General features: G+C 34.5%; 1 protein-coding gene across 12 annotated transcripts in view; it reads right to left on the bottom strand.

Annotated features, from left to right (window-relative positions):
* The window catches only part of LOC143897203 (insulin-degrading enzyme-like), a 31,987-nt gene extending 5,484 nt beyond the window's left edge, over positions 1-26,503 (bottom strand). The window contains exons 1-7 of one of the 12 annotated variants that reach the window (XM_077405640.1): positions 15,761-15,900; positions 12,550-12,783; positions 5,728-12,467; positions 4,841-5,037; positions 3,827-4,330; positions 2,380-2,579; positions 111-359 (exon numbers count right to left, since the gene is read on the bottom strand). In XM_077405640.1, coding sequence (XP_077261766.1) covers positions 111-359; positions 2,380-2,579; positions 3,827-4,330; positions 4,841-5,000 — 1,113 coding nt within the window. In that variant the 5' untranslated portion in view covers positions 5,001-5,037; positions 5,728-12,467; positions 12,550-12,783; positions 15,761-15,900. Of the gene's footprint in view, positions 1-110; positions 360-2,379; positions 2,580-3,826; positions 4,331-4,840; positions 5,038-5,727; positions 12,784-15,091; positions 15,202-15,760; positions 15,925-16,258; positions 16,414-17,222; positions 17,468-25,807 lie in introns of those variants that run through there. The other 11 variants (XM_077405646.1, XM_077405644.1, XM_077405645.1 and 8 more) reach the window with 11 other exon arrangements.
* Positions 26,504-27,078: the final 575 nt, after the last annotated feature.

Here is a 27,078-nt window from a genome sequence, read left to right as displayed (position 1 = left end):
TAACTCCATATCTGATATACAATATATTAAAGTAGAAAGTGTCTTGCAAATTGCAGTCCTATAATCTGCCGAGCATTTTACGAAAGATTATATTATTTTTCACTAATTACATCGTAGATCCATTTCATCGGTCCATTCTTCTTCAGCATATTGATATATTGGAACATTATTTGAATAATATCTTCTACATGTTTAATACCTTCTTCAGTTAGATCAAATATAACTTTAAAGAGATGTATGCTTGTGTCCGCAGAATCATTTCCAGCTACTATAGCGTTACACCAACCCCTGGCCTTTAAAGCCGATACTAATAAACCTTCGCTTTTGTGTCTAAGTAAATGTGCAATGTAATCGAGAGGCTATGTTAACAAATAAACGATAAACATAAGCTTTAATTAAAATGTGACATAATGATGTTTCATAATAAGTACTACAATAATACTACAATTATGTGTAATCAATTAGGAAGAGACAGAGAGAAAATTTTATAAGCATATTTTTTATAACTTTCGCAACTAGGTATTTATGTACATAAAATTTTACAATACAACTGTATATTGTATACATATATACAGGGTGAGGCAATATAACTATTACCACCTTAAATATTCGAATCTATGAGAAAAATTAGTGTAACTAAAATTGTACGGTACGAAGGGGGCTGTCATATATATAGCGATAATAATTTTTTGCAACACGGAGCAGCAACTTTTAATTGGTTCGCATTTTCGGCAAAAGTACGTAAAACAGAAAGAGAAAGCGATATACCAGTAACATACATTCATATCGCTTTCTCTTTCTCTCTTATTTTGCCGAAACTCAAGATATCGCGACTCTTATATTAGAGAGACTCTAATCAAGGTCATCTTCATTTTTTTAAATTGATTCGGTACATTTTTTTCCATAATATGATAGAGGAGCTGAAAACAAGTTCAGAACTTATGACACAAGATCATTGAACAATTAAGATTTAAAGTGAAGAAAAAACGATTAAAAAATACGAATGACTGACTCTTCCGATTGAGATGCGGTTTTGCCAGTAATTTTGTCACGATGTCTAGAAATTATTTATCGATGTTCTATCTTTGGTTTTTTTTTAAGTAGTTTTCTAGATTTTAGCCTGTCAATCGTAAACAAAGCGTGCGGCGCTCTATCTTAGGTACGAGGTATTTGTAACGTGTTCCGTATATAAATGTTTAATTATTTATAAAAATAAAAATATTTTAATGACAATTTAACGGAAGATACCATTTTAGTATATTTCTTGTTGCATATATAGAAACGCTTCTGGCATAGTAGTATGACGTGCGCGATCGGTGGTTCGCTGTCGAACCTCGAGCGAATATTGGCGCAACCCACTGCATCCACGCATACACTTTTCCACCCACGCAACAATTGGTTATCTTCTTTCTAATGTTATTCCCAATCCATATAGTGGGATATAATGTGAGACATATTTATGATTGTCAAGTTAAAATCTAGAAAACTTGAAGGTAGGACATCGATAAATAATCTCTAGATATCTCGCGCTCGTGACAAAATCTCAATCGGAAAGATCCATTCGGAAGAACACCCGACTTATGTATAACATTTTTTGAATATATTTTTGCTTATATATAGAACATTTTACTAAAGTTTATGCAAAAAAAAAAAAACTTGAGGAATCCTGTATAATAATGGCAATCATGCAGAGATAGGAGCAACCTTTCGATTTCAATAATGAGATATATTATCAATTTTGAGATATATTATCAAAGTCATTAACCTGAGTAACCTTTGAAAGGTTTTAATTGGCGATGTTTATTAAAAAGTTATTAACAACACAAATTTATGAGTAGAACGTAACTTTCTGTCACTATATATATTTAAAAATGAATTTACATTTTGCTGAGGCTTATATATATATATATATATATTTTTTTTTTTTTTTTATGTACATTAGAAACGCGCGCATGGACCTCGCTTCCTCGTTTTGCGTGGAAAATTGGAGACACATGTAGAATAATATGTATGCTAAAGAGAATTGAAATTTGGGAGGTAAAAGGCCCCCTTCGCCTGCTCATATATGTGCTATTTCTTCATACATCATATATATACTCCAGTGGTGAAAGCAACTTTTACATTTTTAAAATTTTTTTTGTCAATAACTTTTTGATGGCCAATGATCGCCTAAAACCTTTCAAATATGTATTGTATTTGTTGGTCACTCGTTACACTCGTTAATAGAGTAATGACCTTGACAACATATTTCAAAGTTATTGAAATCGGAAATGGTCTCTATCTCTGCATAATTGCCATAACTATATTTAAAAGAACTAACAATAAGATAAAATATTCGTATAAAGCATCAAAGCCAAAGGGAAAGTATATTATATTTACCATCTGGTATTCACGCTGCATTTCAGGTAAAGCAAACGAAATGACTAAATCTGTGATATCATGTATCGGAACGTAGTACCATATAGTGTTAAAGTTTTCATCCTTGAATGGATATTCAGAATACATAGGAAGTTCGACTTTCTTGTTTTCTACATTACGAAAGCGTTCTACTACCATATTTGCGAGATCATCTAAACTTTCTAAACAAAAAATTTATTTGTTAATGTAACATATACATACGCTTATGGCACGCCGTTTTGCTATTTAATATACCATCATAAGAATTATACCAAATTAAATTGATACTTAAAGAAAAGAAATTATTATTATGTCTAGACAATTCATCGAATTATTATTAAGCTATCACATAATTGAAAATACAGAAGTAATATTATGTTTAGACAAAATATTACTTCAAAATTTATTGTATGTTATGACATAAAAATTTTTCAATAAATATTATGTCTTGACATAATAAAAATTTTTTTTTATTTAAAGAGGTTCGATGGCTACAACAAAATTCAGAGTTTTATGAAATTTTAATATGTTGTTCTGGAATGCAAAATAGAATTATGTGAATTTTTTGGGAATTTTTACGACAATTTTAATTCGTGAATTTTTATTATTATGTCGTAGCATAATTTTAATTCACTAAATTACTATGGTAAAAAATTTTGTCTTGACATAAAAGTAATTCCACGTATAGGCTATATCTATCTTTGATATTTGTTAAAAAGATATTTGTATTTTTAACTAATTTTATGTCAAGACTATTTTAATTCATTTTTATTATATTATGACATAATAAAAATGGTTTCGAAAAACTATTTACTTTAGTTTAAATCAATTACTGAATTTATAATTTAGGTTAACAAATATTATTAATGAATAGTAAAGCGGCGTGCCATACACTACATAATGTAACAAAAAATTATATGCCTGTTTATGGCAAAAAATATAATTTTTTTCAAAATTACAAAAAATATATTAGAAATATATTTTACTTTGTATTACAATTAGATATTTCACATTTTGATCGAATTTTTTTTTAAAATATTGACTATAATAATAAATCTAATGCGTTAAAACTTTAGAAAATTTTTGAAATTTTATGTATATTAGTAATTTATGAAAACCAATATTTCCACATATTTTAGTTACAGTACTGATAAGATTATATCTTCTTTCTTGAAGATAAAACAATGAGATGTTTAATACAATAACTGATAATAATATGTGCATTAATTCATTAATTATTAAAATTTTACTTATCATTATTTACGTCTCCCTTAGAAAAAGACGAAAAGTGAGTTAAACTAAGGTTAAAAGTTAATCGACGCTGTGTACGTGCACTGGGCCTTAGTACTTATTCCAAAATTTAAATATTTGTATATATAATAGTATGAAAAGCATTCAAATCATAAAAAGTTATAAATTATCGCCGTACCTTTACCATGAATACACAGCGACATAATATTTGCAGAATAATATGTGTTATAAAACTCTAATAGCCTATTTCTAACATTAATGTTCTTCTCCTTCGGTATTTTGCTTAAACTCTCTCCATTGCCTGTGCCGAATTTTGAATATGGTTGATCTGGTTTTGCAGATAATTTCTCTAATTGAATAAATCGCCGTCCGTGTCGCGTTAAATATTCCTTGTATTCTGCATCTATAGATCCATTTATCTCCTTCTCTATTAAAGTCTCTCTAAAGAGAGGCGCTATGAAAAACTGTGCTAATCGATTTAAAGCTCCTTCCAACTTCTTCGAATTTATATAAAAGGAATAAAATGTGGAATTTAGTGCTGTCACTGCGTTACACGAACCGCCATTCTGCTTCAGGTACTCAAGGTAATTATTTTGTTCAGGATATTCCTCCGTTCCCAGCAGTAATATATGCTCGCAAAGGTGCGCTAATCCAGGTAGATCATCGGAATCGCGCATATAGCCTGTAACATATATTTGATCTCTACTTAAATAATCTTTGAAACTGATAATGTGATATTAATTAATATAAACATATTAATCTTTGATTATATATATATATATATATATATATATAAAATTTCTGCTATACATATATATATTGTATATATATAATTAAATCTATCCAGAAGAAAATGTAAACATTTATTAATAATGTACATTATTATTCTACGTAGAATGACTCAGAAGAGGAGAACACATAAACTGCACATCAAAACGTTGATTTTATATACTACAAATACATAATGTTATTAAGCAGAAATTACATGTTAAATTACAGAAACCTAAATGTTTTAAAAAATACATTAAAGGATATTAAATATATTAGAATTAGACCAATAAAAAGGTCATTTGTTTTTTGACTATACATTTTTTGTGATAACTTTTATAATTTATGCACAGATTTTATAAGGAAGTATTGTTAAAAACATCACGTTAATGCATAAAAAAAGAAATAATATACATATAATTACCGGCATTAACATTCATCGATGCAAAACTGATGTCAGTTGATGGATCGCTTATTAAAAAAATTCTCATTTTATTAGTAAGTACTAAGCCTCTGTACAATCTAGGGTCATTATCTGCATGTATGTTATCAAATTGTTTTTCCACACAATTATGATTCGACATGTTGGTCACCAGTGCCGCAGACTCGAAAATATTATTTCTAAACGTGAAGAAAATACAAATAAAAACTTAAAGGATGTATGAAATTTTCAATCTATTATATCTATACAACAAAGATGCTGAAAAATATTGTAACTAAAACAAAATTATAACTTTTTAAGAATTATTCGCATAATAGTCTGTTTGCTCGAGCGGAGGAAAGAAAAAGAGACCTTCGAGATTCAATGTGAATGCGGAAATTATAGATTATATAATCGTCTAGAAGTTGTATTTACACAGTCTTAACATAAATGTCTATTTAGAGATTATGTACGAGTTAATTAATCCGAGAACGCGCGCGTGCGTGCGCTGAAGCTACCTAACAATCAAGTATCGAAAAAATGAAGCTCACGTCACAGTAATTTATACGTGCTCTACTTTCGTTTTTCAATTTTTTTTTGTTTTTTCTTTACCCTCCCCCCCTTTTTTCGGAAAATGTTGAATAAATTTATATATACGTGTTGTCCTCAAATATTGCTAAATTATAGAGCAATCCAAAATATGCAATATAATTAATAACAATAAGATTTAATTTGAGAGTATAAAAGTAGCCCCAGGCACCAGATCACCGTTTTTTCCACAAAAAAAATAAAATGCTCGTTCTCGGGTTAATAGCGAGCGGCGGAAAGCAATCGCGCATCCGCGAACGATATGGAATAATGTTCAATTCCACGAGTCGCGGGCTTCAAACCTGTGAGAATTTAGACTTGGCGAGTCGCTACAGCTTCTTTTGAAAATTACTTAGCGAACGAAAAGACACGTAAACTTTTTCGGAACGCAATAAAATCACACACACTGTCGCAACTAAATACTGGAGGTCGAGTGCGAGCCCGCGCGCGAAGGTCCGGGATTCTATTCTCGCGAATTTCGCAAGCTTCTCAAACCTCGGATCTCTAACAACGAGCCAAGAAATTCACCGGGCCAATCGGTTGTCGACAGCCTGAGAAATCAGTTAATTTTCCAAGTGTTAACGACTCAGCTGATCTCGGAGACGACCGATCAGCTGTTGTTGTATACCGACCCTTCGCTTTGCCCCTAATGTTTACCTCGCACTGAGTTCCCCAGACCAAGTATATGTATAGAGAGTCGGCATGACATAGGCAAGAACGAAGCATCGGTTTTTTTTTTTAATATGCCGTTTATTTCCGAAGCAAAATTAAGCTGTTATAGATTTTAGGATATCATTTACGCCGTTTAACGTCGCGAAAACCATGCAAATTTGTAGAAAAAATTTATCAATATTTTAAGGCGGGGTTTTCATTAAGCGGCATAGAGAAAAAGGGTTTGATTTTGAACAGTCTTTTTCGGAAAATCTCTGATAATATGAGTAACAAAATAAGATATCAATAATACCAAATGTTACATGAAACATTGAATAAAAGTATTAAAATATGTTGTACAGTAATGCCAGCAAGTTTTACATTAGCCGCATTTTTCTGAAAATGAAGGTTTTATCTAGAACGTTTCAAGCAAGTAATATTTTTTGTTTTTTATAAAAATAAATGTTAACGGCAAGCACTTTCATTAATGGTTTCTGAACTTTAATATTTGATTTTTATTTTTGCATGTGCGATTAAGGTTGCGCGCGATTTCGCGGTGATGGATAGGAAGTGCAAGTGCAGAAGTAAATAAAAAAAAAAAGATTTGTTAAAACTTACCGATACCATTTTGCGCAACGCCAAACTTATGCCAAACTTAAAAGTAATTCTTCCTTCTAAGAGTGAACTTGCGAATAGTAAAAATAAATTCAAATGTTATTAATTTTCACACAAATATCCATCGCAAATATAGGTTGATAGAATAAATTTAATCGACATTTTATTCCGCAATCTTTATTTATTGACATTTATCTTGCAGTCATTTATCTATGTATCAACCACGCATATATGCGAATTTCTGCATGAAACATATCGAAGAACATGTTTACACATATCCTATTAATTACAAAGATCTTATTACGTTTACACATATCTTATCCGAAAACATAATGGAAGGAAAGACAGCCAAGTGTGTATTTCTTTCGTGTATTTCTTCGATATAATAAATTAATTAAATACATCAATGTAGAAAGTTAAATAATCATTTTGGCAGAATTTCCTCACAATGGCCGAATACGTATACATTCACGAAAGCGATTGCGGAAGGGCTTCTCAGAGATAAAGGCGGAAATTTACCAATTGGAATATTTCGGCCTGCCACAAGTAAATTAATTATACCATTTATAATTTATAATATTAGATATGGATATAAGCTTAAAGTCTAGACTTTAATGTAACAGTTTTCTTTTTATTCGAGAGTTTATTACTTTTAATCGCTTATACTTATAATACAATTATATTCGCTTTAGATTACAGCATCGACGAAATTAATAAATGTATAAATGTAAACTTTTTTTCTCATTATTATTACAACAATATTATTTTTAGTGTTTTAAACGCTGTCTTCCATATGTTAAGTATCAAGATTAAATCTGAATAAGATGTATATTATCATAATATACGTATTTCTAATAGACATTATGAACTTCAAAGGATATATTTCTATTACATACTATCATTACGCTTACATTAAATAAATAATTAATGTAAGCATAATTCGTGGAAATAATATTTTACGATAATAACAAAAAATCGTGATAATAGTTATATTTGTGCGCAAATTTTTGCGGATTAGTAAAAAGAAATAATAAACATATTTTTCAGTTACGTCTACCGCTAATGAACCGCTCGTCGGATAGAATAACTTTTTAGGGAAAATAGGGATAACGGTGTCTATATCGAGTGATTTTCAAAGATTTATGCTATGCAGTCCTTATATCTCTACAAATTTTGTTCCCGTTGATCTCACCGGAAACGCTTTAATTGCAAGCGCGTGGAATGTTTTTATTTAATTCAGGTAATTATTATAGAGACATTGGGAAAAACGCTAAGTAAATAACAATGGCTGTACATGAGCGACATTTGTGCACAGCCAGTGTTATTTATAAAGCGCTTCTTTTAATATTTTGCTACACGTATAGCAACGTGACACTCTATATATGTACTGTTGTAATCTAAAATTACAACGGGTCATTATTAATTTATTTATAATAAAATTATAGAATAATCTTTTGAAAGATTTCGAGGAAATTGTCTTTCCAAAGACTCCTCAATTTACGCCGACGCGGACGCGGAAGTTCATCAAGCTTCCGCGTCAATCGAACTATTGCGAGATGCATAGGAATGTGCGACAACGCATTTCGACAATCGCGGAACCGCGGAGTACAGCGAGATTGCGAATGCGCTCGGTCACTGACCGACCTCATTCGGGGGACCGTCGAACCCGGCAGAAAAGCGCCGACAGGGCATAACTCAAAACAATTAATATAAGGGACCGTCGAAGAAGCCGCGACGGAGAGTAATACACCGGAGACTCTGCCCGTGACCGTTCTCGTAAGTCGCGTCGCGAAGTTTTATAACAAGCGCGTGCGAGTTATAGTAATTGTGAAAGGCAAATACAAGTGTAAGTTAGTGAGTGTAAAAAGGGCGCCGAAATAAAGCTCCAATATAAAGTAAAACGAAGTGAAGTTTATTCAACGACGCCCACACCCCCGTTCCACCTGCGAACCCGACCGCTTCCTAGTCTGCCCGCCTGTGCGTACCGAGTTCCAACTCGTAAGGTCAAGAGATCCCGAAAATAATAAACGTTTTGCCGCAAGCCGTCACCAACCGGCGACGCGGCATAACAGTACATACACGCGTACATAATGTATTTCACTTTGTTATATTGTCTTATAAAAGGGACTGGTTTTGTTAGAAAAATTCTGACTGAAAAACTGTTACAAAGTTGCCCCAATATTTCGACGATATATCTGCTGATATACGTTTGAAAGAAGACAAATGTCTCAAAAGCCGACGAGATGTTTGAAAAACCTGTGAGTATCTCGAAAACAATATCGAAACATGATGTATATTTGTAAATGAACAAGACAAAGCAAAACAGCGACGACTAGCGATCGAATATCAAGTTTCACACTTGAACGATACGCATCAGCGATCGCATACAGGGTTAGATCTCGTTACCCTACCAATGAAAGAAGCTAAACAAGGTAAGGTAAATCTATTGTTTAATTCGTCCAAAAAAGGACCAGTCCGTCGAGGAACGTTTTCAAGAACTGCTGTACAATCCCGTTTTCGACAGGATACGATCGGAGTTTCCGGGCACCTTGAACAAAATCTTCCCTGTGAAAGGTGACGTAGGCCTGCCGGAGCTAGTGCTCCAGCCTAAAGACAAAGATATGTTGATACAGTGAGTTAATATCATGTTCCATAGCGCGGCCACCGTGCGCTTTAACAAGTCGCTGAAGATAGCCGTTAATCTGAATACGATGAGCACCGATCGTATGTTGGACTTGTGCAGGCGCATGACAAACCTTATTAGCGTCATTCACGTCAGCACGGCCTACAGTAATGCCGACCGACGAGAGATTAAAGAATCGATATACATCACGGAGGTGAAGCCGTACACGGTAGTCGATATGTGAGAAAATTAAACCGCAGAAGGAAAGAAAAGTAGAGAAACATAGGAGAAAATAGAAAAACTTTTTTTTTTACCTTGTACTGAAGGAAGACGGAAATTATAGCGACTACGACCGCGACCGCGACCGCGTGACCCGCGCGGACTCACGCAAGAATTTCCTGTTGAAAATCCCATAGGAGTTGCGCCAACTGATTCACACCTCGTCATCGAGCAGTAGCGCGAAACGGAGCGTCCTCCCGCTGACCACCCCCCGGGCCAGAGGATTCAGAGGAGCCTGCTCCCGACCAGCTCTAACGCCTCGGTGACTATACGGGATTGCGGATTTTGCCACTCACTTAGATCTAGCCTGACGTTAGGAGCCATAGAAGGATGGCACACCACACACGTAAACGGATTTCAAAACCAAAATTTAAAATAAACCGCACTTAATGACGGACTGAGAAGAACTGTAGTAGACAAAGCCGCCAGATAGAAAAGTACAAGACAGCGAAAAGAAATCGCTGAGAGCTTAGTTGCATTCATCGAAAAATATGAATATAACTACACAAAAGAAGCCAAAATAAAATACTGAGAAATGCTTTTTATTACAGGATGCTAACGGCATGGAGCACCTGTACGAAGACCAAACCTGATATCCGTGAATTGTTTGAGGTGAAAAAATTCACACACAAGCCGGGTATATACTTCGAAAAAGTCGGAGTAATGAACTAGGTCGAGTCAGCATGGAAAATGGTAATCAAACTGGACATCATAGTTATGGACCACCGATACCAACAACTATAAAATTACATGGCACAAACCAAAGCGTTGTGCTATGATAAACCGTTAGAAAAAGACATGAGGCAAACTTGCCAAACTTTGCTTCAAATAATAGAAAAAGATAATGAGCAAGTAACAATGGGATTAAAACGATAATTAAGATTTTTTTCTTAAGTTTTATCTACCGCCCATGAACCACTTGTCGGATGGATGGACAATATGTATTATATGGTCCATTAGGCGTCATGATTCCTTCGCTACTTGGTATCACAAGATTTCATCGTTATAATCCCAATTTTAAGGCAAATATAGTGCCCGTCGATTTCACAATAAATGCTTTAATCACTAGTGCATGGGACGTCTTTAATAATAAATTCAGGTATGATCAGGTATTTGATTATACCATCTAAGTATAGCTAATTTACATAAAATCTTATTTCTACTATTTTGAACATTGTCATCAGATAATGGCATAATAATGCTTCAACCTCGTAAATTGTTTATATTATTTTTTTAGACATTATTTTTAATGACTTATTATACATATTTATATTATTTCTTAATGCTTGTAACAAACTAACATCATGAAGATATAACAATTAAATATGAAAGTTAACAGTTCAAAAAATTAAAAGAATTAGAATTTAATTGTTATTATTCTTTACCTATCTAGAATATCGCAAGTATTCTTTTATTTATCTATATGTATCTGATAGGCCCACCAATTACTTTTTACATAATTATCAATATTAATTATAATTAAATAAAACAATTTCAAAATACTGTAATTTGTGAGCAAAAGGGGCATATTTTTGAAAAGCATGGAACACACTCGGACAAATATATGGTATTTAAATACGTTAATTACTTAAGTTCTAGGAAAAAATCTCCCCGGAAAAATCCTCCCCTGAAATAAGTTCCCGGGAAAATCTCCCCGGAAAAAATCTCCCCCGGAAAAAATCCCCCCCGGAAAAAATCTCCCCCGGAAAAAATCTCTCCCGGAAAAAAATCTCCCCCGGAAAAAATTTCCCCCGAAAAAATCTCCCCCGGAAAAAATCTCCTCATCCAAAATTCCAGTACTACTGTATTTCAAATTGAGATGGCATTTTTAAAAGCCGTTACACTAGACTGTGCAACTTTATTTGGTGCTTGTATATGTTATTATTCGGAACCGTCAACTGATTGTACTGTGTTTACTCATCGTCAGCAATATCACCTCAAATAACAGTAATCAGTCTGTTGTAAGTACTGGTAGCGATATTATCGTGCACCAAGCCGCTCAAATTTGTAAAAAGTAACAAGGAAAAGAATCAGCTGATTGCTGATGGTGAATTGTATTACAAGCATGGGGAGGGGTCTAGTGGAAAAGTTATTTGGCGGTGTGTGCAGTATAAAACCGGGTGTCGGGGGATTTGTCACACGTCGTCGGAGTTACGCGATGGTACGTAAATTAATGTACTTAATAGCAGTATCAAAAAATTGTCATTACTCTTTTATTTTTTGCTTATTATAGGCATCATTTTGCATCAAACTGAGCACACAACTCACACTCCTAACGCTGCAGCAGTTGAGACAAAGCGCGTTGTTGCAAAATTACGGAAGAAAGCGGTGACAAGCAAGGAAGCATCATCGTCGTTGTGTGTTGATTATTTTACACAAAAATTTTAACAACGACCTTTTTTAACACAATTACAAAAATTTTCCAACAGTGTAACGTTCAGACATACACAACAGACGAACCAACAACTGAACATTGTCAAAATGTCAAAATTCCGGAAAATTGTACAAAATCTCTCATCAGGACTTATGAAATTAAGCAAACATGCAACTGACAGAAATCGACAGCAATTTAGATAAAAGCGATATAGATATACATAAATACACTACATACCCGATACTTTTCAGTTTTACGAGATTATGAGAATTGTACTCATAATTATATAGCAATAGCGATAATATCTATATATAATAAGTGCGTGGATTATCCTTTGGGCGCCTACATCCCGACAAAGTCTCTCCTTCACGGCTACGGGCACAACACTGAGATGTCTCCACATCGCTTGAACATTGTCAGTGGAATAAGTCCATTCATTGTTGGTGAAAAGTTGGATCGCGTCGGAAAATATGTCGATCTTCTTACATAACTTCCATATTCTAAAATACATATAAAACTATTATAATTTTTCATATTATAGATGAAATTTTATTTGTATATATCAAGTAATAGAAACAACACTTTAATTTACGAGATACCTTGAGCTACGGATTTATATAGATGTTTACAGCGTCTATAAGTAATGCCGGAAGGAAATGACCCAGCCAAACGCAAATTCTATACGGTATTTTATGTTGGAAATAAACCATTAAGGGTAAATATGTGGCATTCTCTCAGTAGTGTATAAACGTATTTATTCATAGTAAGCCGTCGACTGGTGGCACGAAATTATGAATTAATGTATCCTTGTTTCTCCTGCAAGGTAAATCCATTTAAGCATAATTATGTTGTACATTATACCTTTTTATACATCAGAGTCATTTATAATGATATACTAATGTTCATATGTATGTTATTACGGTAATACCTAATTGTAAGTAATTAACGTATTTAACCCGTATAGTGGTCACACGGGGTCCAATGGACCCCACAACAGTTGCCATTTGCGTTCTTTTTGATGTATCGACTCAAACCTTGAACTGGAATTTAGTTTACGCGACTTCCTCTTTATAATCCAATAATTTTTGAAAATTTTTTATGTTAAAAAAACGCAAAAAACAAAAATTTTTTTCGAGAAATTTGACTTTTTTCACAAAAATATTCATCAAAATTTGTTGAGAAAGAGCAAAAAAAACTTCCCGCGTTTTACTCTCAAAATAGTATACTTTTAAGGCTCAGTTTCACAAGTGTCGGTTAACTTTTAATCTTAGATTAACTCACTTCTTCGTCTCCAGAAGGAGACTAACGTCCCCCTTAGAAAGAGACAAAAAGTGAGTTAATCTAAGATTGAAAGTTAACCGACACTTGTGAAACTGAGCCTAAGAAAAAAATAGTCTGGGGTCCACTGGACCCAGTGTGACCACTACGGGTTAAATACCACATATTTGTCCGAGTTTGTTCCATGCTTTTCAAAAATATGCCCCTTTCCCCACAAATTACAGTATTTTAAAATAGTTTTATTTAATTATAATTAATATTAATAATTATGTAAAAAGTAGTTGGTGGGCCTATCAGATACATAGATAAATAAAAGAATACTTGCGATATTCTATATAGGTAAAGAATATAATAACAATTGAATTCTAATTCTTTTACTTTTTTGATCTGTTAACTTTCATATTTAATTGTTATATCTTCATGATGTTAGTTTGTTACAAGCATTAAGGGGGTCGTCTGGTCAAAACGCTGTTTTTTGGGGGGAATTTTTTGCAAGGAATTATAAGAATACACTTTTTTGAAACTTTTACATCATATTTATTGATATTTGAAGAGTATTTAGAAATTTTTCCAAGTTGGTATATGGCCAAGAATCCGAAATTTCAATATTTTTATTTGGTTCTAGTTCACACGATAGCCACACATCCACAGATTAAGAAGAATGTTTTTTTTTTTTTAGGATGAACTAAAGATCCAGAATCGTGGGTACCGTTTTTTTTTTTACACAGCTGTCGTCGGGGCGCTCTACAGCGGATTCTTGGCCATATATCAACTTGGAAAAATTTCTAAATACTCTTCAAATATCAATAAATATGATGTAAAAGTTTCAAAAAAATGTATTCTTATGATTCCTTACAAAAAATTCCCCCCCAAAAACAGCCTCTTGACCAGACGACCCCCTTAAGAAATAATATAAATATGTATAATAAAGTCATTAAAAATAATGTCTAAAAAATAATATAAACAATTTACGAGGTTGAAGCAATATTATGCCATTATCTGATGACAATGTTCAAAATAGTAGAAATAAAATTTTATGTAAATTAGCTATACTTAGATGGTATATAATCAAATACCTGATCATACCTGAATTTATTATTAAAGACGTCCCATGCACTAGTGATTAAAGCATTTATTGTGAAGTCGACGGGCACTATATTTGCCTTAAAATTGGGATTATAACGATGAAATCTTGTGATACCAAGTAGCGAAGGAATCATGACGCCTAATGGACCATATAATACATATTGTCCATCCATCCGACAAGTGGTTCATGAGCGGTAGATAAAACTTAAAAAAAAAAATCTTAATTATTCCTCGTTATGTAGATGACTCGCAAGAATCAAACTTATGTAAGCTAAACGCGACACACACACACACACACACACACACACACACACACACACACACACACACACACACACACACACACACACACACACACACACACACACACACACACACACACACACACACACACACACACACACACACACACACACACACACACACACCACACACACACACACACACACACCCACACACACACACTCACACACACACACACACACACACTCTCTCTCACACACACACACACACACACACACACACACACACACACACACACACACACACACACACACACACACACACACACACACACACACACACACACACACACACACACACACACACACGTCCGCGACAATTTATTATTATTTTACAATTATAGAATTTCATAGCACATAATTATGCAAAGCAGTTAAAAATAATTATTAGGTATATAAATGTTATTTAATAAATTCTTTAGCAAAAAAACTGCTAGTTTTTTATATTATTTTATTACCTACTGCAGGTAGAAATATTCCTACTGGCAAATCCTCCATTTCGTCTCTGAGAAGTCCTTCCGCAATCGATTTCGTAAACGTATATATATTCGGCCATCGTGAAATGATTCTAGCCAAACGATAAATTTATTATTCGACACGAGTTTCGGAAGAAATTTCACTCTTTACTGAGCGAGCGGACAGAATTTTCGCAGAGAGATGGTTCACATGTGTACAAAACGTTCAAGTATTAGAAGAGGTGGAACTCTTATGCAGATGGCGAGTCATGGAAAACAGTGTGGTAAGCACGTACTTAATTATCCAATTATAATAATGACAAAATATATGTGCGCCAGATATTGTAAGGATTGAGAAATTTGTTTGATTTTCTATCCCGAATTAAATTAATAAGTAAAAAAAAAATATATATGATCAGGTTTGTTCAATTTAATAAAATCTTGCGTTAATTCTTTACAGTTTCAGAATTCACGCGCAGATACAGCTCAACAAAACGGCCGCACTTTGTCGACAATGCGCAACAGAAAAACTCTCAGGAGACGCAAAATCTACCAGTGAATAAAGAATTATGATACAATAAAACATCAGTTTCAAACAACTGAGTAAATGCATGTTAGAAAACAATCAGAGAATTATACATATATGAAAACATGGATTATATATAAGCTTACCAGCTTCGAATTCTGTAGCTGGAAGCGGACCTACATTTCCGAAGAAGCGTTGATCCAGTAGTTGAAGAAGTTGAAACGCTGCATCGTGAACTGGAGCGCGAGGACATCCTGTATTCATTAATGTTACGTTGATGACACTCGTGTAATGGTCGCAAGGATACTCCCTAAAGAAAAAAAAAATTATAAACTCACGATTCTGTCATACTGTTTATTAGTTTTGTTATTCTATCTGCGGCTTATATCCGCGACTCTGTCGAGAAATATATGTCTCGCAGTCTTTACTCGCTATGTATATATCGTATTTTCTCCTAATATCAAGAGACACAGTAGTGTCTCGCGCTAAGTACACGCGGAGCGAGATCGCACCGTGACTCTTTTACGCGATACTTCACTACTTCAATAAGCGTTTTTGTATAAAATATTTATTCTATATTTACTTTTGATTCTCTCTCTCTCTCTCTCTCTCTCTCTCTCTCTCTCTCTCTCTCTCGTGCGTACCTGGTACTAAAAATTGTTGCCAATGCGAAAAAACAACTATCGGCCACTTGCAGTGCGCCAGTGTAACATCGATACACCACCCAACTCAAAAGTGTACCAATATCGGGATTTTCCTCGAGCAATAACACGACGGTTTCACGTGCAAGCGTTTAAATCTGAAACAAGAGATATGATATAAATAGAAATATGTAAAATCAAATACAATAGAACCCCGTATAACACGGGGGATGCGTTGCGTGTTATATGAATCCGTGTTACATGAGTACGGCGTGTTATACGTCACATAGTAGATCATACATCATCTATGGATATAAGACAATATATCCATATAAAATAATATAACAAAGTGAAATACATTACGTACGTGTATGTACATGTACAGGGTGTCACGTTGCTATATATGTGTAGCAAAATATTAGAAGAAGCGCTTTATAAATAACATTGGCTGTGCACGAATGTCGCTCATGTACCAGCCATTGTTGTTATTTATTACTTAGCGTTTCTCCCAATGTCTCGCCACGCGTTTAACTACGTTGGGCTGCAGCTTCTCATCGAATAGCACGGACGCATCCTGATTCGCGTATTTTATTAATTAATTTTTCATTAATTATTAAGAAACTTACAAAACGTAAATGACTTTTCGCGAATCAGTTTTATCCGCTCTACCTGCTCACGAACATTGATCCGCATTAATATGCCGCATGGCACCCTGTATATGTACGCGATAGCACAAAATGTTGTTTGAAAATTAAGGGAATATTCAAAATAATGATAATTTAAATTTTGTGGACATCTTAATCCCATAAGAATATTTTTTGGGTGCGTTCTGATGAAGAACAAATAATAGCAAAATACTAGCTTCAAAGGCATTTTAAGAATATTGTGAGACATTAATAGCCTTAAATACCTTGAAAATATTATTTTACTTTATTGCATATATTGCACTTTTATATACAATAAATACCTGTAATAAAATATTGATTGTCCAGCGTAAAAGCTATATGTATCGGTGTTCTGTGTTTTCCAATTTCCATGTTTTATTCAATGTTTATATGTGAAGTTATTATAGAAATTAAAAAATAAATACCACTCAATTTCCTAATTTTCTAAATCGTATGTCCATTTGACTCGACGTTGCTTCGAAGACTGACTGTTATAAAACGAAGCAGCTTGTCTTATATATATACGCTTAGCGCCTGTAATTGTTTGAGAAAGATAGATACTTTTTTCTTGATTTATAAACTTGATCGAGTAATTGTAATATTGTAATTAGCACACAGATAACATTTTATTAGAATATTTGACGCTATTTTTATGGTATGTTGATTGTAATTATTCATATTTTTAATTTAAATTATTGAGACAATATTTGTCAAACTATCTTTAATTATCCTTGCGTCGATTATATTATATTATATATTATATTATTATTTTTTATTTACTAAAATTTATGCATTACAGACAAAAAAACATGTAAAAAAAATACAAGTAAAACAAAGTGGATCAAAATTTACATTAATATGGAATCTATTCATTTAATTTATGTAGCAATGGACTTTAATCTTCACGCGTCTGATTACAATTTTTTTCAATTTAGTCTCAAGGTTTTTAATTATGAAAATATTCAGCGATTGAAAATAAGATAACATATTATATTGTTTCCGTTTCTAAGAATACTATATGTAAGTCATTTATTGCGATTAAGAAGTTTTTTCGCTTATGTAATGTTTTCCACTTTTTCTTCTCTTCCATCTCCACTCTTAAAAAGACCGCGTTAAGTCGATAATCGAATTCATTATTGCCTGTTTTCCGCGATGCTAATTGATTATCTCGATGTATTACGCGCGTTACTTAATCCCTGTCAGATGTTATCTCGTGTGAAGCTTGAATCCCGACTCTCTTCACTGTATAGCTGTGTTACCATATAATATAATTGCGACTATAATTTAAAAATAATTATTTTCATCGTTATTAGATACACACGTTGAGCGCGGATAAATGTGTATTAATATAAGATATCTGAATAATTCATTTATAATAATTTTGCTTGTAAAAAAGAGGTTATGCGTCATGGCGACTTATATATAATAATTACCTGATTGAATAAAAACATCCCACGCGGCGTTTCCGGTGAGATCAACGCAATGATAATTCCTCGATATTTTTATTTTGTAATAGATATTTAATTCTAGTTGAATAAATGATCTCCAGAATATTATTGCTTTAAATATTTCAGTTTACGAAAATTATAGTTTACGAAAAATTATAATTTTTATCATACGATTTTGCATTTGTTTTCATTCCTGATTTATAAACAATATAAGATTAACATTTTAGGCTATAAACCGCTTTCACGGATCATTTTTGTTTGATAATGAATGAATAAAATCTGAAAAGATCTGACTTTTGTCTTTTATCAGGAATTACGGATTTTTCTATTATATGTTTCTTACGGAAAGAAACGATTGCATATATATAAAATTTATACGTATAAAAACGTAGAATTAGCGGCGTATATTGTTGTTATAAAATGTTTCCGTTTAATTAGCGGTAATGTGTACGGCGCGATGCTATCGTCGTGAATAATAATCATCGTACATCATATAAATACGCAAACATCTTCAAGGCAATATAATGTTATTAGACATCATTATTTATAATTTAGTAAGGCTGTGAATCAATTCAAACAGGATACGACAACTTATTTCTAATTATTCTGATTTTGTCTAACAAGGGGACCTTCAGGCTAACGGATTTTTTGTTTTTTTTCGTACTTACTATACTTGAGGGTCATCACTCAGACATCAATTTCTCAAAGTATTAAGGCGCGCTTTTCAGAAAAACTCGAGAAAATCGACTTTGAAGAATTCCGAGCGCGCTATGTACACAGAATTTTAATTTTAATGTAAAATTTATCAAATCCATGTTAATTAATATTTAATCGTTTTTAATTTTGTTTTCAATAAAAAACTTACATCTTCTTATTTTGAATATTGGTACAAAAATGAAAAACGTCAGGTAGGAAATAAAATGGTTTTATATTTTTGAAAATTACGAGAAAATACAGCGCAAAAATGATATTAATAAAAATATTGTTTAATTTTTAAAAGTGAATTATATGATATAAAATATATAGTTTAAAATATATTGTATACAGTCGTTTTACACGTCAATATTGCACGAACCAGGATGATAATTATCGTAAAAGCAAGGGAAACAATAAGTTTCACGGCATCTAGCACACCGTACGAACGCAGATATTTTACAGGCAGATATTTTACAGGCATTTTAATTAATTTTCGAGAAAATTGCATTAAAATTCAATCTATTGTACATCACCAGCTGTTCTCTCCAATCTTTAAGAACATGTCCTAGTTTTAGGAAGGAGTCGAAACGAGGGGAAAAGAGGAAAAAATGCTTATTAGCATCAGATGCGTTTAGAATATGACGATCAGTTTAATTTGTGATATTATTATTTTATTATTCAATTGTGGGAAAAATACAAAGAGAATTTGAGAGAAAATATTCTATTTAAAAAGAAGAGCAAAATAGAGCGGGATAGCTGAAAGTAAATTAGAGAAAAGCATTAAAAAAACATTGTAAAAGCCAAAAAATGAAAGTGAGCCAAAAATGGCGGGTCAGCAGAGGATACATCCGCGCGATGCGCGGGCAAATAAAATATATATTTTCAAATAAATATATATATATCTCTTTCTCATATATATATAGAAAGTTTAGAGATAAAAATATAACTTAAAGTAAAAAAAAACCGTCTACGATAAAAAAAATAAGAGGGTTTAGGTAGGGGTCTATACTAAAAAACTAGTAATATATATAAAAATACGATGCATTCAAGTAAAGTGTTTATAACAGCAAGTGCATTTATTTCTGTGTAAAATACACGTATCATGTTCATCCTTTACAGAGAAATCAACGAATCTGGGGATGTATATTAAAATCAATAAGCGGTAGTGTATATTATATGAATTGTACAATAATCTTATCATGTTTATTTAAGAAAAGTCTTTCAACTATCTACGTATTTATTTTGCAATAGATATAGATACATATAATAAAATTTATGTTTAGTAAAATTAAGATTATATTACGTTCGACATTTGTCTATTTATTTTATTCTGTTTATTAATAACTTTTTAATGTTAGCGACGATCAAACCCGTTTGAAGATCATTTAAGATCGTAAATTTAATAAGATATGCCACGCTCTAAGAAGGGACCGTGGTATATCTCCTTAAGATGAATATTTAATAGAAGAAAAATTATATGTGTAAAGAAATGTGTAAAAATTATGTAAATACTGCTTGACATATAATCCAGATAATTCAAACAATAGCAAAGATAAATAGAGTTTTGAAGGTTTGGTGTATCCAGTAAAGTCTGAACATTTATCGCTATAATGAACCGCTAGTCGTATATGCATTGCAATCTTTATATATCCTTGCAAATTTTATCCCTGTTGATCTCATCGGAAACGCTTTAATTGCAATCGCGTGGGATGTTTTTATTCAGTTCAGGTAATTATTATACAATCGCCATGAGGCAAAACCTCTTTTTTACGAGCAAAGCTATTACCAATAAATTATTCAGGTATTTATATACATTTATACACTCTTATTCGCTCCATGTGTATATCTATCAAGGCAATCATCTTCAAGACAATTCATTAGACATCGTTATTTATAGGTTGGTATGTCTGATGAGAAGTTGTGTAACTGCATATGTATATGTATATATACAGGGTATCACGTTGCTACACGCGAAATATATTAGCAAAAACTTAATAAATAACAAAGGCTGTTCACGAATGTGGTTTATGTATAGCCGTTGTTATTTTACTTACAATTAGTGCTTTAGAAGGACTATGAATACGGTAGTTAGAGCCGCGTCCTTGAACATCGCCTTTGCTAATGCGCAATGCACACGGTCGAGTTATTTGCTGAGTGCAATCAACAAGATCGATCGGCCTTGCGAGGACCGGTTGCCACCGCCGCCGTTCGTTAAACAGCCGTTCATCGTATTAAATTAAACGATCATTAAGTAATCTTCGTCGCTACTCGATTTTAGCGGGAAGCGATCTAGCGCGGCGAGCGCAACACGTCTTTCGTATACCGGCCGTGAAATTAAAAGTGGCCGATGGCGATACGATAACGGCAAAGAGAAAGTGAGAAAAGGTGAAAGAGAGACAGAAGAGGAAGAGGCATTATTGAGTGCAAGAGCCGAAGGAGCGGCAGCTAGTAGTCCAGTAATGTACAAAAAAACGGATTATAAAAGACATAATTCTGACCCAGGATTTTTCTTTTGGGGGGGGTGTTGGAGGGCTCAAGAAAAGCTTAATCTCAAATTTTCGATCTCCGTTTTCCGCTTGCTTTTTTTACGGGAGTAAAAAATGTGAAAAAATGGTTTTTCCGCGATAACTCGGTTTCTGATATAGTTACAAGGTCGAATTTATTTTTCCCTTTCTCGTTCGATGTCTCGAAAACAATCGATCATACGTAAAAATGTCATACGACATAAATTGTAGAACGTAAAAAAAGCTTTAAAATGATTCGACCTTGTAACTTTATTAGAAACCGAGTTATCGCGGAAAAACCATTTTTTTTATATTTTTTACTCTCCGTAAAAAAAGCAAGCGGAAAACAGAGGTCGAAAACTTTTGGTTTATCTTTTCTTCATCCCTCTAACACCCCCCAAAAGAAAAATCCTGGGTCAGAATTATGTCTTTTTTAAATGTACATAGTGACTGGACTACAGCTCGTAAGCGTCGCGTAACGACTTAAACGCGCCCGTAATCACATTGTTTGCCGGTAATTGATAGAACTGGGTCTCTTCTGACTGCGATGATCTACGCTCCTAACCCGCTTTCACCTTGCGTAATCGCAGCGCGACCAGTCGAAAATATCGGACGCTCCGCACCGCTATCGCCATGCCATTGCCACTCGTTTGCCACACGTTTGTTCGCGGATTCCACGCTCGTAACCGCTCCGCCTCAATTCTGCTCCTCCGCTTTATGCTCTAATGCCCGTTCTAATTAGACTGGAGGATGATCCTACTCGCGGCTCATCCTAGAGTGAGTAGTGTAGACGGGTAAAAATCATGGATATTTAATCAATGATTTTTATCTGTCTACACTCACTTGGATGAGCCGCAAGTAGGATCATACTCCAGTCTAGAACGAGCATAAAAGCCGTATATTACACAGTAAAAAATCGTGCGTCCAAATGTTAAAATTTTCTTGTGTTACCAAGATTTGACTATTATTTCAATGTAAAATTAACATGCAACAGCTATGTTATTATTTTCGTAACGCTATATTAATGTCAACGTGATAAAGGATTTATATAATTTAGAACAAAAAAGATTTTATAATAACAATGGTTGGAGCTCTAAAGTAATAAAAGAATTAAATAATGAAGGTAAAAATACTGAAGGCTTAGTAAGAATAAGGGAACAGGACATTCAAGGGCAAATAATAAACAGTAAAATAGCAGAAGCAATGTATAATACAAGGTACAAAGAGATAGAGGCGAGAAACAAGACACCTAGTTATTTATTAAAAGCTAACTTAAATAAAGTAAAAACAGAAGATGAGATTAGAGCTATGGTAAAATTAAGGTGCGGCAATTTAGAGGACACAAATAAATATTGGCTGGATGAAGAAGATATGAAGTGTAGATTCTGCAAGATAGGTAGGGACAACTTATTGTTAGAGCATTACATTAACGAGTGCAATATCACAAGTATGTGGTTTGAGAATCTAGGTAGGAATAACAAGAAAATATTAGTGAACAAATACGATGAGAAATTTAGAATGGAAAAAAAGGTGTTAAATAGATTATGGAAAAGAAGAGAGGAATGCTATAAAAAAGATAGGATAAAAGAAAAGAAAAAAGAGGAAGGTATGTAAAGAATGTATGTAAAGAAGAAAGATGGATGAAGTGTGGATGGATCTGCGTTGTAAGTTTGAATCGTAAACCAAGTCCTTTATTTTTGGCGTATAGCTGAAATAAAGACATATATATATGTCATATATATATATATATATAAGACATATATATATATAAATTCTATTATATTCTTCAGTTTCTTATACCCCTATTTCATATATAATTCGTTAAGATTTGGTTCATTAGTTCTGGAGTTATAGAAATTTCGGTAAATTTGGCACATACATACACACATACATACAGACGTTTCTTTTTAATGCAATATTTCGACGTTTGAAAACACTCTAAACATATTAACATCAAAAACTCAAAAAACAATCTTTTCTTTGATTTTTTCTACCCCTATTTTATATATATATTTTTTAAATTTGGTTGATTAAAACCAACTTTATACACAATCAAAAGTTCATGTACGAATTTACGAAAACAAAGCTTCCTCTATGAGAAAACAATATGTGTATAATCTACATGGATAAATGCTTTTTAGTAGTCGTTTATTTATAGAAGTTTTAATCAATCTCCGTAGGGTTACAATTCTCATCCATCACTACCCTTCTCCTCTCACTTAACCCTTTAGACCAACGGCTTAACATCTTTTCCCGGAAAGACGGAGCCCAGTTTGCTCCGTACAAGAGCCTTTCTCGCACGGAGGACGCAGCTTTCGGAAATTATAAATTCTATGTTTAAGTGCTCAAGTAGACTCGAACCTGGTTTCTCAGATTACGAGTCTGGCGCTTCACTAGGCCACACTGCCGCCTTAGTGGTCGTTTATTTCTAATCCCCGTATTAGGGTTTGAAAGGCGTTTTATCAAGGAACGATCCCAAATCTTTTACAACAAAAAAAAAACACCTCGCTTATCCACATACATACATGACGTTTTTCAGGGACGTACCCAACCCTTTACATAATCTTTCTTATCCCGACCTGGCCATCAGCCTCTTACAATCTATATAGCTCCCTCCCGCCCTTCCGCGCCCTTTCTTCTTACCCTCCTCCCTTTCCTCACCCTTCCCATCACCTCTTTTTATATAGCCTACTCTATCTCCCATTCTTCCTTCTCTTCACTCCACCTCCACTCTTTGTCATCTATCCCTCTCCCCTTCCCCTTCTCTCCGTAACTTCCTTGCACCTATATAAATGCTTATTATATATAATTTATATATAAATTATATGAACTCATATATAATCATGTCAAATTGTATATGAAACATTTATGTATATTTAAATATATTTTAATCGCCTGTATAATTATATATAATCATATACATATAAGGGTTATATATACTTCCATTATATGAATCTTATAATGTATCCATAGTCAATTATAATCGCGGAGCGCGCGCACTTTACACGACACCCTCCGACATTGACTGTTCGCGAGACACTCTTATACTTCATTTTAAATATATAAACGATTGATTGAGATCAAAAGGATCGAGCAAAAATACGCGAAGCTATCGAAGTTCAGCTATCGAAGTTCGACTCCCGTCGCGTGTCGCTTCAATTCCCGCGAGCGAATAGATCGCGTCAAGTATATATACGTGCTTGAGCCAAGTATTCATCACCCGATATTCGATACCCGCGCGAATCACTGAACGTAAAAGTTAATATAGTTAATTCGGTTTTAACATTTTTTTTTCCCCATTAAGCGGTATCCATAATTAATGTAAAGAATTTAAGCCGATTTTTAGTACTTTTTGAATTTTAAGAAAAAATCTAAATTTGAGGAATAAGTTATAGCTTGTTAAAGTTTCTTTGATGTCGGCAATTTCAAAAGATATGACGTCATTTCTTATATAAAGTATGACGTCACAGCACACTTTCGTGTACTATATTTTCTTCAATTTTGAAGATATTGCCAAAATTCAAAAAGTTTACAAAGAAAGTATGCCATGATCTATCAGACCGCTTAATAAAAAAAATTTATGTTAAAACCGAATTGCGCGGAAGATAACTAATGCATATAATTGTACGCGATGAATGGTCAAGAGATCCTAACGTTACGACGAACGATTCTGCACTACCTGCCGATGACTTTTGTTCTCACACGGCGATTTCACGCGAACAAAGTGCGCCGCGTACAAAAAACAACATCGAGGACGCGCGCGCGTGTCAGTCCCGCTATCATTACCCGAAATATTTTAACTTTCTATCCATAGATTTATCGTGCAAATTTGAAGAAGTCGCGACACCGCGCGTGCCCCGATCGATTCGTTCCGTGTTCACCGCGTTCGTCGCGAACGGCGACGAAATCTTTCACGATATGGCGGGGTCGGCAATAAAATGGCGCGATACTACGCGAATCAAAAGCGGACGGTTAGTAAAGACACTCACTAGTTAATGAATCAAAAATGCACAATTAAATTAAATATTGCACGCGCGCAGTACGTAAATCTCGAACTCGTAAATCTTATATTGCGACGAAAACTGCATTATTAAAATACTCGACACGAAGAATCGTGACTGCCGGCCGCTAACTTATGCAACGCGAGATAAATGAACAATGCTTCATTCGAGTCCGGACATGGCGCGGGACGAGCGATTATCGCCCGCGAATATCACAGCGAAACTGCACGTCACTCACGATTGCCGTATTCCTTCCACCTCGGTGCGAGCAATTTGCACGCATCACTTGCGGATTCTTGTCATTCTTGAGCGCGTAATCCATTATTCCCGCAGAGCGAGGAGCAGGAGTGCCAATCGCAGGAACAAGCGCGCTCCGAAATAACACAGCCACAGCACGGAGCACAGCAACGGCCGCGTAATGCACGAGCACTTCATATTTGTGCGAGATTTATCGATTAAATGATAGTCGAGTAACTTGCGTAAGTAACGGTACGCCGAGCGTTGGCGAAAACAAGCGGCAAGACTGCTCGCCGACAAAGACGTACAATAAACGTCCGCGCACGGCGTTTGAAGGTACACATTGTGTCGAAGTTTCAACGGTCGCGCCTGGTATGCCGCGTCGCCGCGGCCGCTTGCCGGCTCAGAGCGGTCGAACGTGATTGGCTGGAAAGTGGGGGCTCGACTCGCGAGGAGCCAATCGCGTGCGACGGCTCACCTGCCTGCGCGGCGGCACGGCGCACGCAAGTACGCGACGCGTTCACGTGTCGGCCTGGTCGGCCGGTCGGCGCGGCGCGGTGCGGGACGTTGTCGATCGTGTGATAACTCTTTCTCGCGAACGAAAAGAAATCCGGATATATAGAGTGTTGTTGCATGCTGACGTGACGCCGAATACTCCGTTCCTTCTCGTGTCGACTGCAACGAAATGTCGTTGCTGGACAAACTCTGAATGCTGTGCTCTGAACGTCGCCGCGTCGTACGTACACCACTCTCCCGGCTGTGATTTTGGCGGGTCTCCTGCAGTGCTCCGTGATCGGTGAGTGAATTGTGCCTGAGAAACAAATGATTCGAAGCGAGATACATCCGAATCTAAATAGAATCGTTGTTCCGCGCGTCTTCTGTTTCCGTTTCAATTCCTACTCCGGAATTAGTGAATCGCGCGGGAAAGGCGCTTCTCAATAAGTAGCGTGAACCTCTCATTGAGTGCGGGAATTAATAATCATAGCTGTTTGATTGAAGAGAACGCGGTCGCGTGTTTGGGCGACTCACTTTGCTTGTCGGTCGCGATCGCGAACGAGAGAGCGAGCTTGCTTTAATAAGCGTGTAGGTAATTATTGAGAGTGCGAACAAGCTCAAAAATGTGCGTCCATGAAATACATTCTGTCTTTCGTTAAAGAACGGGCACTCTCACGTAATTTATAAATGTTTTAAATTTATTTGTGTACCTGTGCTTCTTTATTTCTTATAATTTCTACAAACATTTAACGTTAAATTGTATTAATATATATATAC

Source organism: Temnothorax americanus, unplaced genomic scaffold, assembly GCF_048541705.1.
Source record: "Temnothorax americanus isolate GAGA-0224 unplaced genomic scaffold, ASM4854170v1 Scaffold2, whole genome shotgun sequence".
In the NCBI taxonomy this organism is placed as follows: Eukaryota; Metazoa; Arthropoda; class Insecta; order Hymenoptera; family Formicidae; genus Temnothorax; species Temnothorax americanus.
The sequence above is the reverse complement of the archived record's forward strand: the minus strand, read 5'-3'. Positions and strand labels throughout refer to the sequence as shown.